This window comes from Schistocerca gregaria, chromosome 2 (assembly GCF_023897955.1).
Source record: "Schistocerca gregaria isolate iqSchGreg1 chromosome 2, iqSchGreg1.2, whole genome shotgun sequence".
Taxonomy (NCBI): domain Eukaryota; kingdom Metazoa; phylum Arthropoda; class Insecta; order Orthoptera; family Acrididae; genus Schistocerca; species Schistocerca gregaria.
In genome coordinates, this window is record NC_064921.1 from 439,496,690 (window position 1) to 439,509,650 (window position 12,961).

Consider the following 12,961-nt stretch of genomic DNA (forward strand, 5'->3'; position numbering starts at 1 on the left):
TTCACAAGCAGCTTTACATTCGGGCCATTTCTCTTGGAAGAGAATACACTAAGAAGGTCTGTCGGATGTACCGTGACGTTTGCACATTATCGAGACCTCCTTGTACAGCACCTGATTCCTGCTTTACACTGAGCAACTGTGCGGAAACCACTGTTTTCATGCACTGTGGCTAACACTTCATATCGCTCTCCCAACGAAATATCTGCTTAATGCAACCTGCCACGAACATGTTATCTCAAAAGGTTTTCCGGATGAATGACTTGCAAGATCACGTGATCTTCCTCCATGTGACTTTTGGCTCTGGGGATATCTGAAAGAATGCGTTTATTAGGGAAACGTTCGGTCTTTACCTGAACTGAAGGCAGGAACACGTTGCACAGATTCCACCGGAACTGCAGTAAGCAACTGCTGAGGACGTCGCTTTACGTGTGAACCACATCTCCGGCGCTCATAATGAACGAATAGTGTAAGCGGCGGTTCATAATAATATCAACATTACGCTTTTCTCAGTTGTTTGATCTATTCCGCCCACATTCCGTTCCTAATCCATTACATGTGGAAACATCTCTGTACGTCTCTCTTGCATTCACAGCGCGAGATTTGCATCTGGTGACCAAAACTGGGACTAACATTATTTTTACAGCCAAAATCGGTTTCACATTAATGCGTTAGACACTCCACCAAGTTTCACTGCCGTACGATAATCACAGCCTACACTGAACACCTTCGAGTAGCTGCATTTAATTGGTTCAAATGGCTCTGAGCACTATGGGACTTAACTTCGGAGGTTATCAGTCCCCTAGAACTTAGAACTACTTAAACCTAACTAACCTAAAGACATCACACACATCCATGCCCGAGGCAGGATTCGAACCTGCGACCGTAGCGGCCGCGCGGTTCCAGACCGTAGCACCTAGAACCGCACGGCCACACCGGCCGGCGCACTTAAATTATAAGCAGCTGGTAGCCAGAAGGTGGACTAATGATGCGTCTATTATGTAGAGCAAGCGTCCCAAGTTTTTCGTTATACATCTTACAAGTATTTTTATAGCTATTAAAAATTCACAATCACAAATTTTAAGTAATATCTTAGGGTTTTAGGAGACTGTAAAGGCGACAGGAGAAATTACTTTATACTTTGTAGCCCGAACTAAAAATCTGTTAAATTAAAACTTCTTTTTTTGACCTGTGTGTGTGTGTGTGTGTGTGTGTGTGTGTGTGTGTGTGTGTGTGTGAAACACCTTGATGAGATTAGAACAGAAGTATGTGGTAAATTTCGGGTTTATATCAGTTTCTCTTCATCTTAATCAACCAGTATATTGCCTCCTACGTATATCTCACGAAAAGACCGTGAAAGTAAAAATTAAGAGATATTCGAACACACACGAAGGATTACCAGCAACCGTTCTTCCTGCAAATCATTTGCGACTGGAACGGGAAAAGGAGAAATGGCAGTGGCACACAGTGTACCCTCCACCACATGTCAGACAAGGAAGCGAGTTAATAATTCATTGTCACCCAGTTCTGAACTGTGTTGAACGTTTCAAGTTTGTAGCTCGTCGAGAAACGACAGTGGTAAGTAAAGTAAACTGCACCACAAACCACACAAAAAAGCGAGTTAATATTGCAATGTCATCCAGTTCTGAGCTATGGTGAAAGTTTCAGATCTCTCGTTCATCGGGAAAGTAGTTTAAATTCCATTGTAAAATTTGTACCGAACAGACAGGCAGACAAACAAGAAGCGACATAATAAAAACGTTTAAAAGTGGATGATGGTCAACTAGTGGGAACTAGAGAATAAAAAACATGCAGCTCAGTGAAGACATAATAATCACGATACTGAAAAGCGTGGCGTACTCTATGTGGAGGGCAGGAGATACGCTCATTAGAAAATTGAATTAGAGGCACATAACTATGAGGAGTGTTCAAATGAACGGGTACGAAACGGCGTTAACAAACAAACCGGCTGAAATTTGCGTGTTTCGCTTTGGGATAACATAGGGACACTTTTACGCAATGGAAGCATGCGTCGTCACCTTCCCCTAAAAATTAAAAGCTGTGCCCTCAGCGGGCAAGGAAAAGCTCGTCACCACTTTGGACGTCCGAAGTCCGAGTCTCATAAATTTCCTAGAACACGGAAAAAACCGTTGACAGTGACGTGTACCGTGAGACACTCCGTAGACTGTGCTAGTCCGTCAAGAGTAAACGGCTTGGGCTGCTCACGGAGGGAGACATACTGCTCCACAATAACGGGCGTCCACACGTCTCCAAGTCCACACGAAGTGTAATGGCCAAGTTCAAGTGGGAGCAGCTAGAGCATTCGCCCTACAGCCCAGACATGTCGACCTGTGATTTCCGTGTGTTTGGTGCGATAAAAAAAATTAAAAATAATCAAAGGGAAGCGCTTCAACTCGGACGACGAACTGAAGGACACAGTGGAAGACTGGCTACTGTCACAGCCACAGGAATTCTGGGAACAGGGAATCCTTCGGCTCGTGAAACAGTAGCAATCCATTTCGCCGTGATCACGACGGCGACGCAGAGTTGTATGGATGCACGATATGTCGAAAACGTTATGTCGTCATCCTGATGCATGGCTACTCAAATGCCGTGGTTACTTGTTCCAAGACACGCAATCTTGCTCCAACACTTTCCAGGCGTGCTCCACAGGACTGAGATCAGGTGCCCTGGAGGACCACACGAGCACCCTCATGTCTGTGGCGGGTTACTCAAATGAGTCAGATGGGGAGACATGGGGTGCCGCGTTGTCGTCTAAATACCTCTAGTGGGATGTTGTAGAGAACCAATCCTATACATATGTCAGGACAATAGGTTTTCTTATCGTTCTTGAGCAAAAGACATTATTAGATGTATCATCGCCCTATTTCAGACCATGTAAGTATCTCACACATGATTATACCTCCATCTCTTGTATGAATGGTACCCTAATGGCAATTCAGTGCCTCGTCTCTTTTGATTCCCGACGTAGTGCCACCGGCGTGTACCAACATGTGCCAGACCAGGCGACATCTTTCCATGCTTCATAGGTCTTCTGGCGGCGCATCTCCTTTTGGATCATCAGTCCTCTGACTGGTTTGGTGCCGCCCATTCACAAACCACATTTCTGTGGACGCACTGTATGTGTCCATTATACAATGGTTTCCATTGCCTTGTGCATCCTCATGTCGTTGATCATCGCTGATTCTTCAGCCTTTGTGTGAAGTTTGCCACCCTAAGGGCAGGAATTTCCCTTAAACGTCTACCCGCTCCTCCGCCCTCTTTGTTAAGACCATACGCAGAATGATGGTGACTCTTTACATTGGAAGTCATCGGCTGCCAACGCTGATAATTTTTATTCACAGTATCAGTAGTGGCTGGCACCGAACCAGTGATCCAGGACGTTTCGATTGGTAGTCAGTGACGTTACGCCTAGGTTCCCGTCCCCACACCGCTGCAACGCCATACCGAGGTGATCCCACGTCCATGGCAGAACTGCAAAATCTGCTCCCCTGCCTCTCACGTCTAACTATCTTTTTGCTACTTCTCGTGGCGCAGTTTTAGTAACTTTTATGATTTTGTAGAAATTAAACATAACTGAGAAATAATACATAAATTGCGGACAACCAGTTAAAGTTATTATTGTATCAAGAAATTACAAATCTTTTAAACTTTCCAAAACATTGAAACTACAACAAAATCGGCCTACGCTGTTAGATCATTTCAAATTATTCGCGGAGGCAGTGCGCCGCAGACGATTTGGCAGGGAGGCCATTCGCCGGCGTTTATCAACGGGCAGCGGTGACCCGGGTCAGCGCGGCCGCCGGCTCTGACCGCTCGTAACGCAGCGCACAGAGTAGTGGTGTGGCAGGGTCTGGTGCCTGGCGATGACGCTCTGACCAGCGAGGCGATGTCCGCGCTGCGCCGCCGGCACGACCCCGAAACACAGCGCCTTCTGCCGCCGCCTCCCTCTGAAGCAGCAGGTCTGTACCTCCTCCCTTAATCCACCTCAAGTGCATCTTCACTTACCTCTTATTCCGACCATATATACATCAGTTTTTGATACGCATAAAACAAAACACACTAACGGAGAAAAACCGGGATACCAAAAAAATAATTAATCTAGAGCAACGCAATTTCTGGAATACGTTCGTCTGGATAAGATATTTAAATGATCAACATTGCAACATCACAAGTTAATAAAAAAGCGAGATGATGATGAAGTCCCATATTCCGTAACAGAGCGTAGGGTACGATGCGGGAGACCCGCACCGCCGTACTAGGCAAGGTCGTACTGGTTTCCCAATGCCTTCCCCCGACCGCAATGGGGATGAATGACGATGATGAAGACGACACAACAACGCGCATTCATCTCGAGGCAGGTGAAAATCCTTGATCCCGCTGGGAATCGAACCCGGGACCCCGTCCTCGGTAAGCGAGAACGCTACCGGGAGACCACGAGCTGCGGCCAAAAAGCGAGATAAGCCATTGTAAATGTGAAATGCTGGTGAATTAATAACCGGTGTAGCCGACAGAATGTTGATTGCAAGCATACAAACGTGGAGTCATTGTGTTCTACAGGTGCTGCATGTCTGTTTGTGGGCTGGCGTTCCAAGCTTGTTGCGCTTGGTCGGTCAATAGAGGGACGCTTAATGCCGTTAGTGGATGATGCAGGAGTGTCGACCCATGATGTCCCACAAGTGCCCGGTTAGAGGCAGATCTGGTGATTGAGCACGCCAACGCAACATATCTGTAGAGCATGTTGGGTTACAACACCGGTATGTGGGCGAGCGTTATTCCGTTGGAAAACTCCTTTGACAAGCTGTTCATGAATGGTAGCACAACAGGTCCAATCATCAGATTGACGTACAGGTTTGCAGTCAGGATGCGTGGGATAACCAAGAGAGTGCTATTGCTCTCATACGAAATCGTATCCCAGACAATAACGTTGTCCGTTGGAATTCGATTAGTCCATAAATAGTACAATTCTCAAGGTTGTCAATTCAACTAAGTACCTGGGTGTTAAAATTACGAACAACTTCAGTTGGAAAGACCACATAGATAATATTGTGGGGAAGGCGAGCCAAAGGTTGCGTTTCATTGGCAGGACGCTTAGAAGATGCAACAAGTCCACTAAAGAGACAGCTTACACTACACTCGTTCGTCCTCTGTTAGAATATTGCTGAGCGGTGTGGGATCCTTACCAGGTGGGATTGACGGAGGACATCAAAAGGGTGCAAAAAATTGCAGCTCGTTTTGTATTATCACGTAATAGAGGAGAGAGTGTGGCAGAGCAAAGACGTTTTTCGTCGCGGCGAGATCTATTTACGAAATTTCAGTCACCAACTTTCTCTTCCGAAAGCGAAAATATTTTGTTGAGCCCAACCTACATAGGTAGGAATGATCATCAAAATAAAATAAGAGAAATCAGAGCTCGACCAGAAATGTTTAGGTGTTCGTTTTTCACGCGCGCTGTTGTGGAGTGGAATAGCAGAGAGATAGTATGATTGTGGTTCGATGAACCCTCTGCTAAGCACTTAAATATGAATTGCAGAGCAATCATGTAGATGTATATGTGTAGGTCCAGGGTGTCTCACACGCATACAGGCCTCCTTCTAACCGACACACGACCATCATTGGCACCGAGGCAGAACCAGTTTTCATCACAGAAAACAACAGCTCGCTAGCCTATCCTCCAATGGTCTCTCGCTTGACACCACTAAAATCGCAAATGGTGCTGGTTTGCGGTCACTGGAGTGCACGCTACAGGGCATCTGGCTCGGGGCTGTCCTTGAACTAACCGACTTGTAAGATGGTGGTGGTGGTGGTTAGTGTTTAACGTCCCGTCGACAACGAGGTCATTAGAGACGGAGCGCAAGCTCGGGTAAGGGAAGGATTGGGAAGGAAATCGGCCGTGCCCTTTCAAAGGAACCATCCCGGCATTTGCCTGAAGCGATTTGGGGAAATCACGGAAAACCTAAAAAAAGGATGGCCGGAGACGGGATTGAACCGTCGTCCTCCCGAATGCGAGTCCAGTGTGCTAACCACTGCGCCACCTCGCTCGGTCCGACTTGTAAGAGTTCGTTGTGTCACTGCGGTGTCAACTGCTGCTCAGATTACTGCTGTAGATTCTGTAAAATGCGTCCGAGCCATGCCCCGAATACGATGGTCTTCCCTCTCGTTAGAGCCACGTGGCAGTCCGGAGCCCGGTCATCTTGCAACCGTACATTCGAGTGAACACCGCTGCCAGCAATCAAGTATAGGGGCTACATTCCTGCCAATCCATTCTGCAGTATCGCAGAAGCAACATCCTCCTCCTCGTAGCTCTACTACACGACCTCGTTCAAACTTAGTGAGATGTTGGTTACGGCGTCTTTATCGCTTTAAAGGCATTCTTGACAAACATCAACTGCCCACCTCCAGTGTCAAAGGTAACTAACGATCATGACTACTACAAGGTGTGTTGAAAGTGAACCCTATTTGCATCCTCATACTGATGATACTAGCTCCGATCCTATGCGACTGGCACGAAATGTGAATGGACATCATCTTTCTGGTGTAGAAATACGCTTACCAACTTTCGTTTACGTCTAACGACACCATTTTGGTGTTGCTATTTTTTCCTATTTGCTATAGAAATTAAAAAGTCGTCTTTTAAGTGCCACTAGTTGTTTAAAGCGAGGCTTTTTTGCCTCCTAGTGCGATTGAAATATATCAATCGCTTCAGAGGCCTTTCCTAAGAAAGTGTCAAAATGATCTACTGTTCGCCTATCAGGCTTTGCGAGATTAAATGATGGAATCAATCCGCTACGAAATCTATTGCGAATAAAAAGTGGTTGAGACTTACAATACTTATTGGCGAAGCTGGAAATGATATCAAGAAGAGAGACCAAATACGAAGGTTTTAAGCACACGGAATAATCAGTAAAAGTAAATATGGGTAGAGGGCTGACTATGAAAAGGGAGAGATAATTTGAAGCAATTTTCTGCACGGGCAAAAAGGTCTGTTATGGTACATCAGTAAACAACTTTTACTACGAAGAATGTAGGTTTTAACGAACAAAGCAGTTTTCCTGTGATGAAATATGTTTCAAATAGAGCGATCGATTGATCTCAAGCGGTTTCGGTTCCATAAAAGCATTGCTAGATCGATAGAATTATGTTACAGGTTCACCTGAGATCTCAAAAAACGGATTGTGTAAGAAGTATTTAGAGAGAAACGTGACGTCGCCTAACAACACACCTTCAAAAACTGGTTAAAATGGCTATGAGCACTATGGGACTCAACTGATGTGGTCATCAGTCCCCTAGAACTTAGAACTACTTAAACCTAACTAACCTAAGGACATCACACACATCCATGCCCGAGGCAGAATTCGAACCTGCGACCGTAGCAGTCGCACGGATCCGGACTGCGCTCCTAAAACCGCGAGACCACCGCGGTAGGCACCTAAATACAAACCTGGGGGATTTTGGGTCAACTGCTCTAGGAGTCCAAATTTTTTGCATTGCAGATTCTTGTTCGGCATTTTTGCGTGAGCAAAGCAAATCGCTAAGAAGCGGTACTCGTCATTCATGTGGCCTACCGGCGCTGCATGATTATGCGACCTTGACGGGCACAGGCAATTTGTCAGCAAGTGCTTAACAAGAACCAGTAAATATTTACTGGCACCGTTTCACAAAAGGTTACGTCAGGAAGCCGGATCAACAAGTGTTTTCTGTTCAACGCCGAGCGCTGCTGTTTGCTCGTTCCTCAAGCTTCACTTGACTGGATGTGCCGGTTACACCAAGCGTTAACAGTTGTTTTTATTCGTCTTTGCATTCGTTCCTCATGGAGATAATGACAAACAAAGATACAGAAATTATCGTGTTCAGGAAACCTGACCAATTTTCCTCTAAATCTGTCATGGAAATGGAGCGGAGAACATTAGTATGACGTTGGAACGGACAACATATGTTTTACGATTTGTCCTAACTTTCTGTCCTCTCTCATTAGTATAAACAAATGACTTGATATGATAGCACAGTCAATTATGTACTTGTTATTGATAACAGTCTGTACTTGGAATACCTACTATGTTATGGCCTTAGCTATATCATAAAAAGAGAACGCCTAGATTGGACGGGGACACAAAGATATATTTCGGCTAACTCCGTCAGGAGCGAATGGTGGCAGCCACTGATTCTAGTTACTCTGCAGAAGGGAAGACTGACAACTGGGAAAGAGTCTCTAAAAATGGCGAGACAAGCCGGTTGTTCACGTGGTGCACTGCTGAAAGCAAACAAGTAGACCTTGAAACTGTAGCAGGCGACAACATGCTGTGGGTCTACTCATCTTCAAAGAACGTTCATATCGGGTACTTGTTCGGACTGTAGAGTAGAGTAGGTGGCTATCTGTGTGACAGCAGACACGGACATATAATGAAGTGGAAAGCACATGCCTTTCAAAACTGGCGGTTTATTGCACGCTGTTGCAAATTTATTTATTTATTTATTTAACGTGATCTAATTAGGGCCATCAGGCAGTCCCTCATATCGGATCACGATTTCATACATTGTACATTATACATTATAGTTATCTAAGCATTAACAATTTCAGGATGACTAATAGTATTAAAATGATTTGAGTTGCTGTAGATTCAACGTGAGTAAATAGTACTGACTATGAACTAATAAAATGAATACTGGCAGTACTTCTACATCTGCTGCTGATGTCCTGCTGCCACTAATAATAACTATAATAATAATAATAATAATAATAATAATAATAATAGTGGCAGACATAAAAAGAATTTATAGGTGTCCAAAAAAGATATTTTCTGATATAGCGAGTTGTGGGGAAAGGAAATGTAAGGAAACTGCACCAGTTAAGAATACTGGGAAATGACGAAGATCAGCTTGGAAAGAAGGACATACAAGGGTAACGACTGCGTACAGGGGCGATGGTTACCATTATTGTTGTTTGTGTCATTAACTGAAACACGTTTAAGGGTTTTGTAGGGTAAATTGTACCGATAAACAATGGTTAGTAAAAATTCGATACGTTCCGCCGTTTCCGATTTAATTAGCATTGAAGTTACCCAATCTGGTTATTGCGGTCACAAATTCAAGCAGTGTGCCAGAGACTGTGTCGCCAAAAGTGCTCCTCGTTTGATTTCCTCAGACCGAACAAAGTAGCTTTAGTTTCATCATCAGTTATCTGCTATATTAGCAGGTCCTTTGTCTCTCCATTTTCTGCGATCCATTACTTCCTTCTTAAGGCTACTGTATGTTGTACCGTCCATTATGCCATCCATTATCTGGAATCTCTTCCTCCCTCGCTTCCTTTTCTCTTCTACATAACCTTCTAAAACTGTTTTTATCAGTCCGTCATCCTATCGACAGGGGATCTCAAGTTGATTCCGTATTTCTAGATTTCCGGAAAGCTTTTGACACCGTTCCTCACAAGCGACTTCTAATCAAGCTGCGGAGCTATGGGGTATCGTCTCAGTTGTGCGACTGGATTCGTGATTTCCTGTCAGGAAGGTCGCAGTTCGTAGTAATAGACGGCAAATCATCGAGTAAAACTGAAGTGATATCAGGTGTTCCCCAGGGAAGCGTCCTGGGACCTCTAATGTTCCTGATCTATATAAATGACCTGGGTGACAATCTGAGCAGTTCTTTTAGACTGTTCGCATATGATGCTGTAATTTACCGTCTAGTAAGGTCATCCGAAGACCAGTATCAGCTGCAAAGCGATTTAGAAAAGATTGCTGTATGGTGTGTCAGGTGGCAGTTGACGCTAAATAAGGAAAAGTGTGAGATGATCCACATGAGTTCCAAAAGAAATCCGTTGGAATTCGATTACTCGATAAATAGTACAATTCTCAAGGCTGTCAATTCAACTAAGTACCTGGGTGTTAAAATTACGAACAACTTCAGTTGGAAGGACCACATAGATAATATTGTCGGGAAGGCGAGCCAAAGGTTGCGTTTCATTGGCAGGACACTTAGAAGATGCAACAAGTCCACTAAAGAGACAGCTTACACTACACTCGTTCGTCCTCTGTTAGAATATTGCTGCGCGGTGTGGGATCCTTACCAGGTGGGATTGACGGAGGACATCGAAAGGGTGCAAAAAAGGGCAGCTCGTTTTGTATTATCGTGTTATAGGGGAGAGAGTGTGGCAGATATGATACACGAGTTGGGATGGAAGTCATTACAGCATAGACGTTTTTCGTCGCGGCGAGACCTTTTTACGAAATTTCAGTCACCAACTTTCTCTTCCGAATGCGAAAATATTTTGTTGATCCCAACCTACATAGGTAGGAATGATCATCAAAATAAAATAAGAGAAATCAGAACTCGAACAGAAAGGTTTAGGTGTTCGTTTTTCCCGCTCGCTGTTCGGGAGTGGAATAGTAGAGAGATAGTATGATTGTGGTTCGATGAACCCTCTGCCAAGCACTTAAATGTGAATTGCAGAGTAGTCATGTAGATGTAGATGTAGATGTAGATGTAGATGTAGATAAATATATGCCCAATCCAATTTCTTTTTCTTCTCTTTATCACATCTAATAACTGTCTTTTCTCTCCCACTCTTCTCAGTACCTCTTCATTTTTTACTCTGTCCGTCCAACTTATTCTTTCCATCCTCCACCATGTCAAGATCTCAAACGCCTCCAGCCTTTCTTTGTCTTTCTTCCTCATAGTCCATGTTTCAGCGCTATATAGAAGAACACTCCATACAAGACATTTTATGAGTCTCTTTCTGAGTTGTCTGTCCAGACTGCTGCAGAAAATTCTCCTTTCCTTCTTAAAATCGCCTCTTCTGCTATTGCTATCCTTGTTTTAATTTCTGTGGTGCACTTCCAGTCAGTGTCTATCCTACTTCCAAGATACTTAAAATTTTGCACCTGTTGTAGTATTTCTCCAGTCAGCATAATTTTTATTTCCTGCTGAATGGAGAAATACTAGAACAGCTTTTGCTTACCAAGCTTAAATTTTTTGCTTCCTAAAATAAGGCACATTTTAACTGGTAATGAGCATTTCAACAAGTGGTAACTCACAGATCAATAGATGTCTGTGCATTACCACATTGTACGGCGTGCTGGTATTTGAGCGCGCAACGACCTCATTGGGTAACTTCAATGCTAATTAAATCGAAAACAGCGCAACGTATAGAATTTTTCATTAACTATTAATTTTCAGCAAACGTACCCTGCAATATCCCAGCAAGTTTTTCAGACTGTTTCTCACCACCACGTGACTACTGTTCGTAGGCTGGGTAAGAGGAATCTGAAGTAGCGGCACCCATGCCCCGTTCCCCTCTACGAGATTTCCTCAAGAAAAAAACTAAAGAGAAGACTAAAGGAAGCATGGGTCATTTTTTCATCCCGAAAACACCAGGAAACCTACTGGGAACAGTGACGCTTAAAAGAACTTGTAACCAGAAAATTACACCCAACAAGCATTAAGATAAAAGTTTATTACTTCAATATAACATTATTTATTTGGTCATAGCAATGTGGTCGAATTTTGAACTTAGATGTTGTAGGTGTTTGATATACTGTTCCAGCGTAGAACTAGTGAGCCCCGAGTCTTTAAACAATCCAACTCACGTGCACAAAATAGCTTCAAACTTCTTGTTACTTCACGAATGTGTTAAATAATTGATATCAAGCATGTAGGCGACGAAAAAAGTTGAGAAAAGATTTGAAATTATGTTTAACGTTTGTAGGAAATCGCTAAGTGCTCTCATTACCAAACACTGGATGAGCAAAGCCTGAGTAATTTGCGCTCCGTTTTGAGCAGAAATTAGCTTTTCACACAGCTTGATGTTTATGACGTCATAGCTCCTGAACCATGTCACAGAAGGATATAATTTTGCAGATACATTCACTAGTATACGTGGGCACTTGTCTGCAAAATGTGTTGGGAATAAAGGTGTTAGTAAAGAGGTAGTAAATTAAAACGTTATGCTTGATACTGAATTTTTACTGCATGAACAGCGAAAATGTAGTAAGTGATAAACATTTTTCCGTTCATCATTTTGTAGCAGGCGTAAGCGATAAAAGGTTCGAACGTTTGACATGCGTCAAGTTTGTTGGAAGTCTCTGAAATTCTAAAATACTGGATGCTTGTAGTCTGGATAATATGTGCGCCATAACTTACACGATCTCAAAACATATACACAGTTTCTAATTGTAATATACTCCAAGACACACAAAAAGACGAAGCACCACGAAGGAATTATCAGCATGCGACGGAAATCGGTAGATTTTTGTACATGTACAGACAAACAAATGATCACAATTTCAGACAAACTGGGCAATTAATTCAGGAGAATGAGTGTCACAGTTTGATCACGTGAATAACGAATTCGCCCACCTCTGACCCTTATTCCTCTTGCCACTGACTGATAGAGATGTTGGATGTCCTCTTGAGGCATATTGTACCAAATTCTGTCCAGTAGGTACGTTTGATCGTCAAAATCTCGAGGTGGTTTGAGGGCCCTGCCCCTAACGCTCCACAGCTTCGCAGGTGGCGAGAGATCCGGCAGCCTCTCTGATCGAGATAAGGTTTGGCAAACAAGGGGACAAGCTGTAGAAACTCTCACTGTATACAGGCGGGTATTAGCTTGCTGAATGTAATCCCAGAATAGCTTGTCATGAAGGGCAACAAAACGGTGCGTAATTTACCGTCGACGTGCCGCTGTGCTGTAAGGGTCTCACGATGACAACCAAATGGGTCATGCTGTGAAGTGAGATGGCACCCCAGACCATCACTCATAGTTGCCTGGCCGTAAGGTGGGCGGCAGTCAGTTGGTATCCCACGGCTGTCTGGAGCGTCTCCAGACCCGTCTTCGGTGGTCAAAGGGGCTCGCTTCGAAACGAGACTCACCATTAAAGACCATTCTATTCCTGTTAATGAGATTCCAGGCCGAATGTGCCCGACACCACTGCAAACGGGCTTGATGTTGTAC

General features: G+C 43.9%; 1 protein-coding gene across 2 annotated transcripts in view; it reads left to right on the forward strand.

The window, feature by feature from the left end:
- The window catches only part of LOC126325327 (uncharacterized), a 129,434-nt gene that overhangs the window by 21,649 nt on the left and 94,824 nt on the right, over positions 1-12,961 (forward strand). Inside the window, exon 1 of one of the 2 annotated variants that reach the window (XM_049995165.1) lies at positions 3,859-3,980. The exons of the other annotated variant lie outside the window; for it this stretch is intronic. Within the exon in view, the coding sequence (XP_049851122.1) occupies positions 3,908-3,980 (73 nt within the window). The 5' untranslated portion in view covers positions 3,859-3,907. Of the gene's footprint in view, positions 1-3,858; positions 3,981-12,961 lie in introns of those variants that run through there. 2 annotated transcript variants of the gene reach the window in all.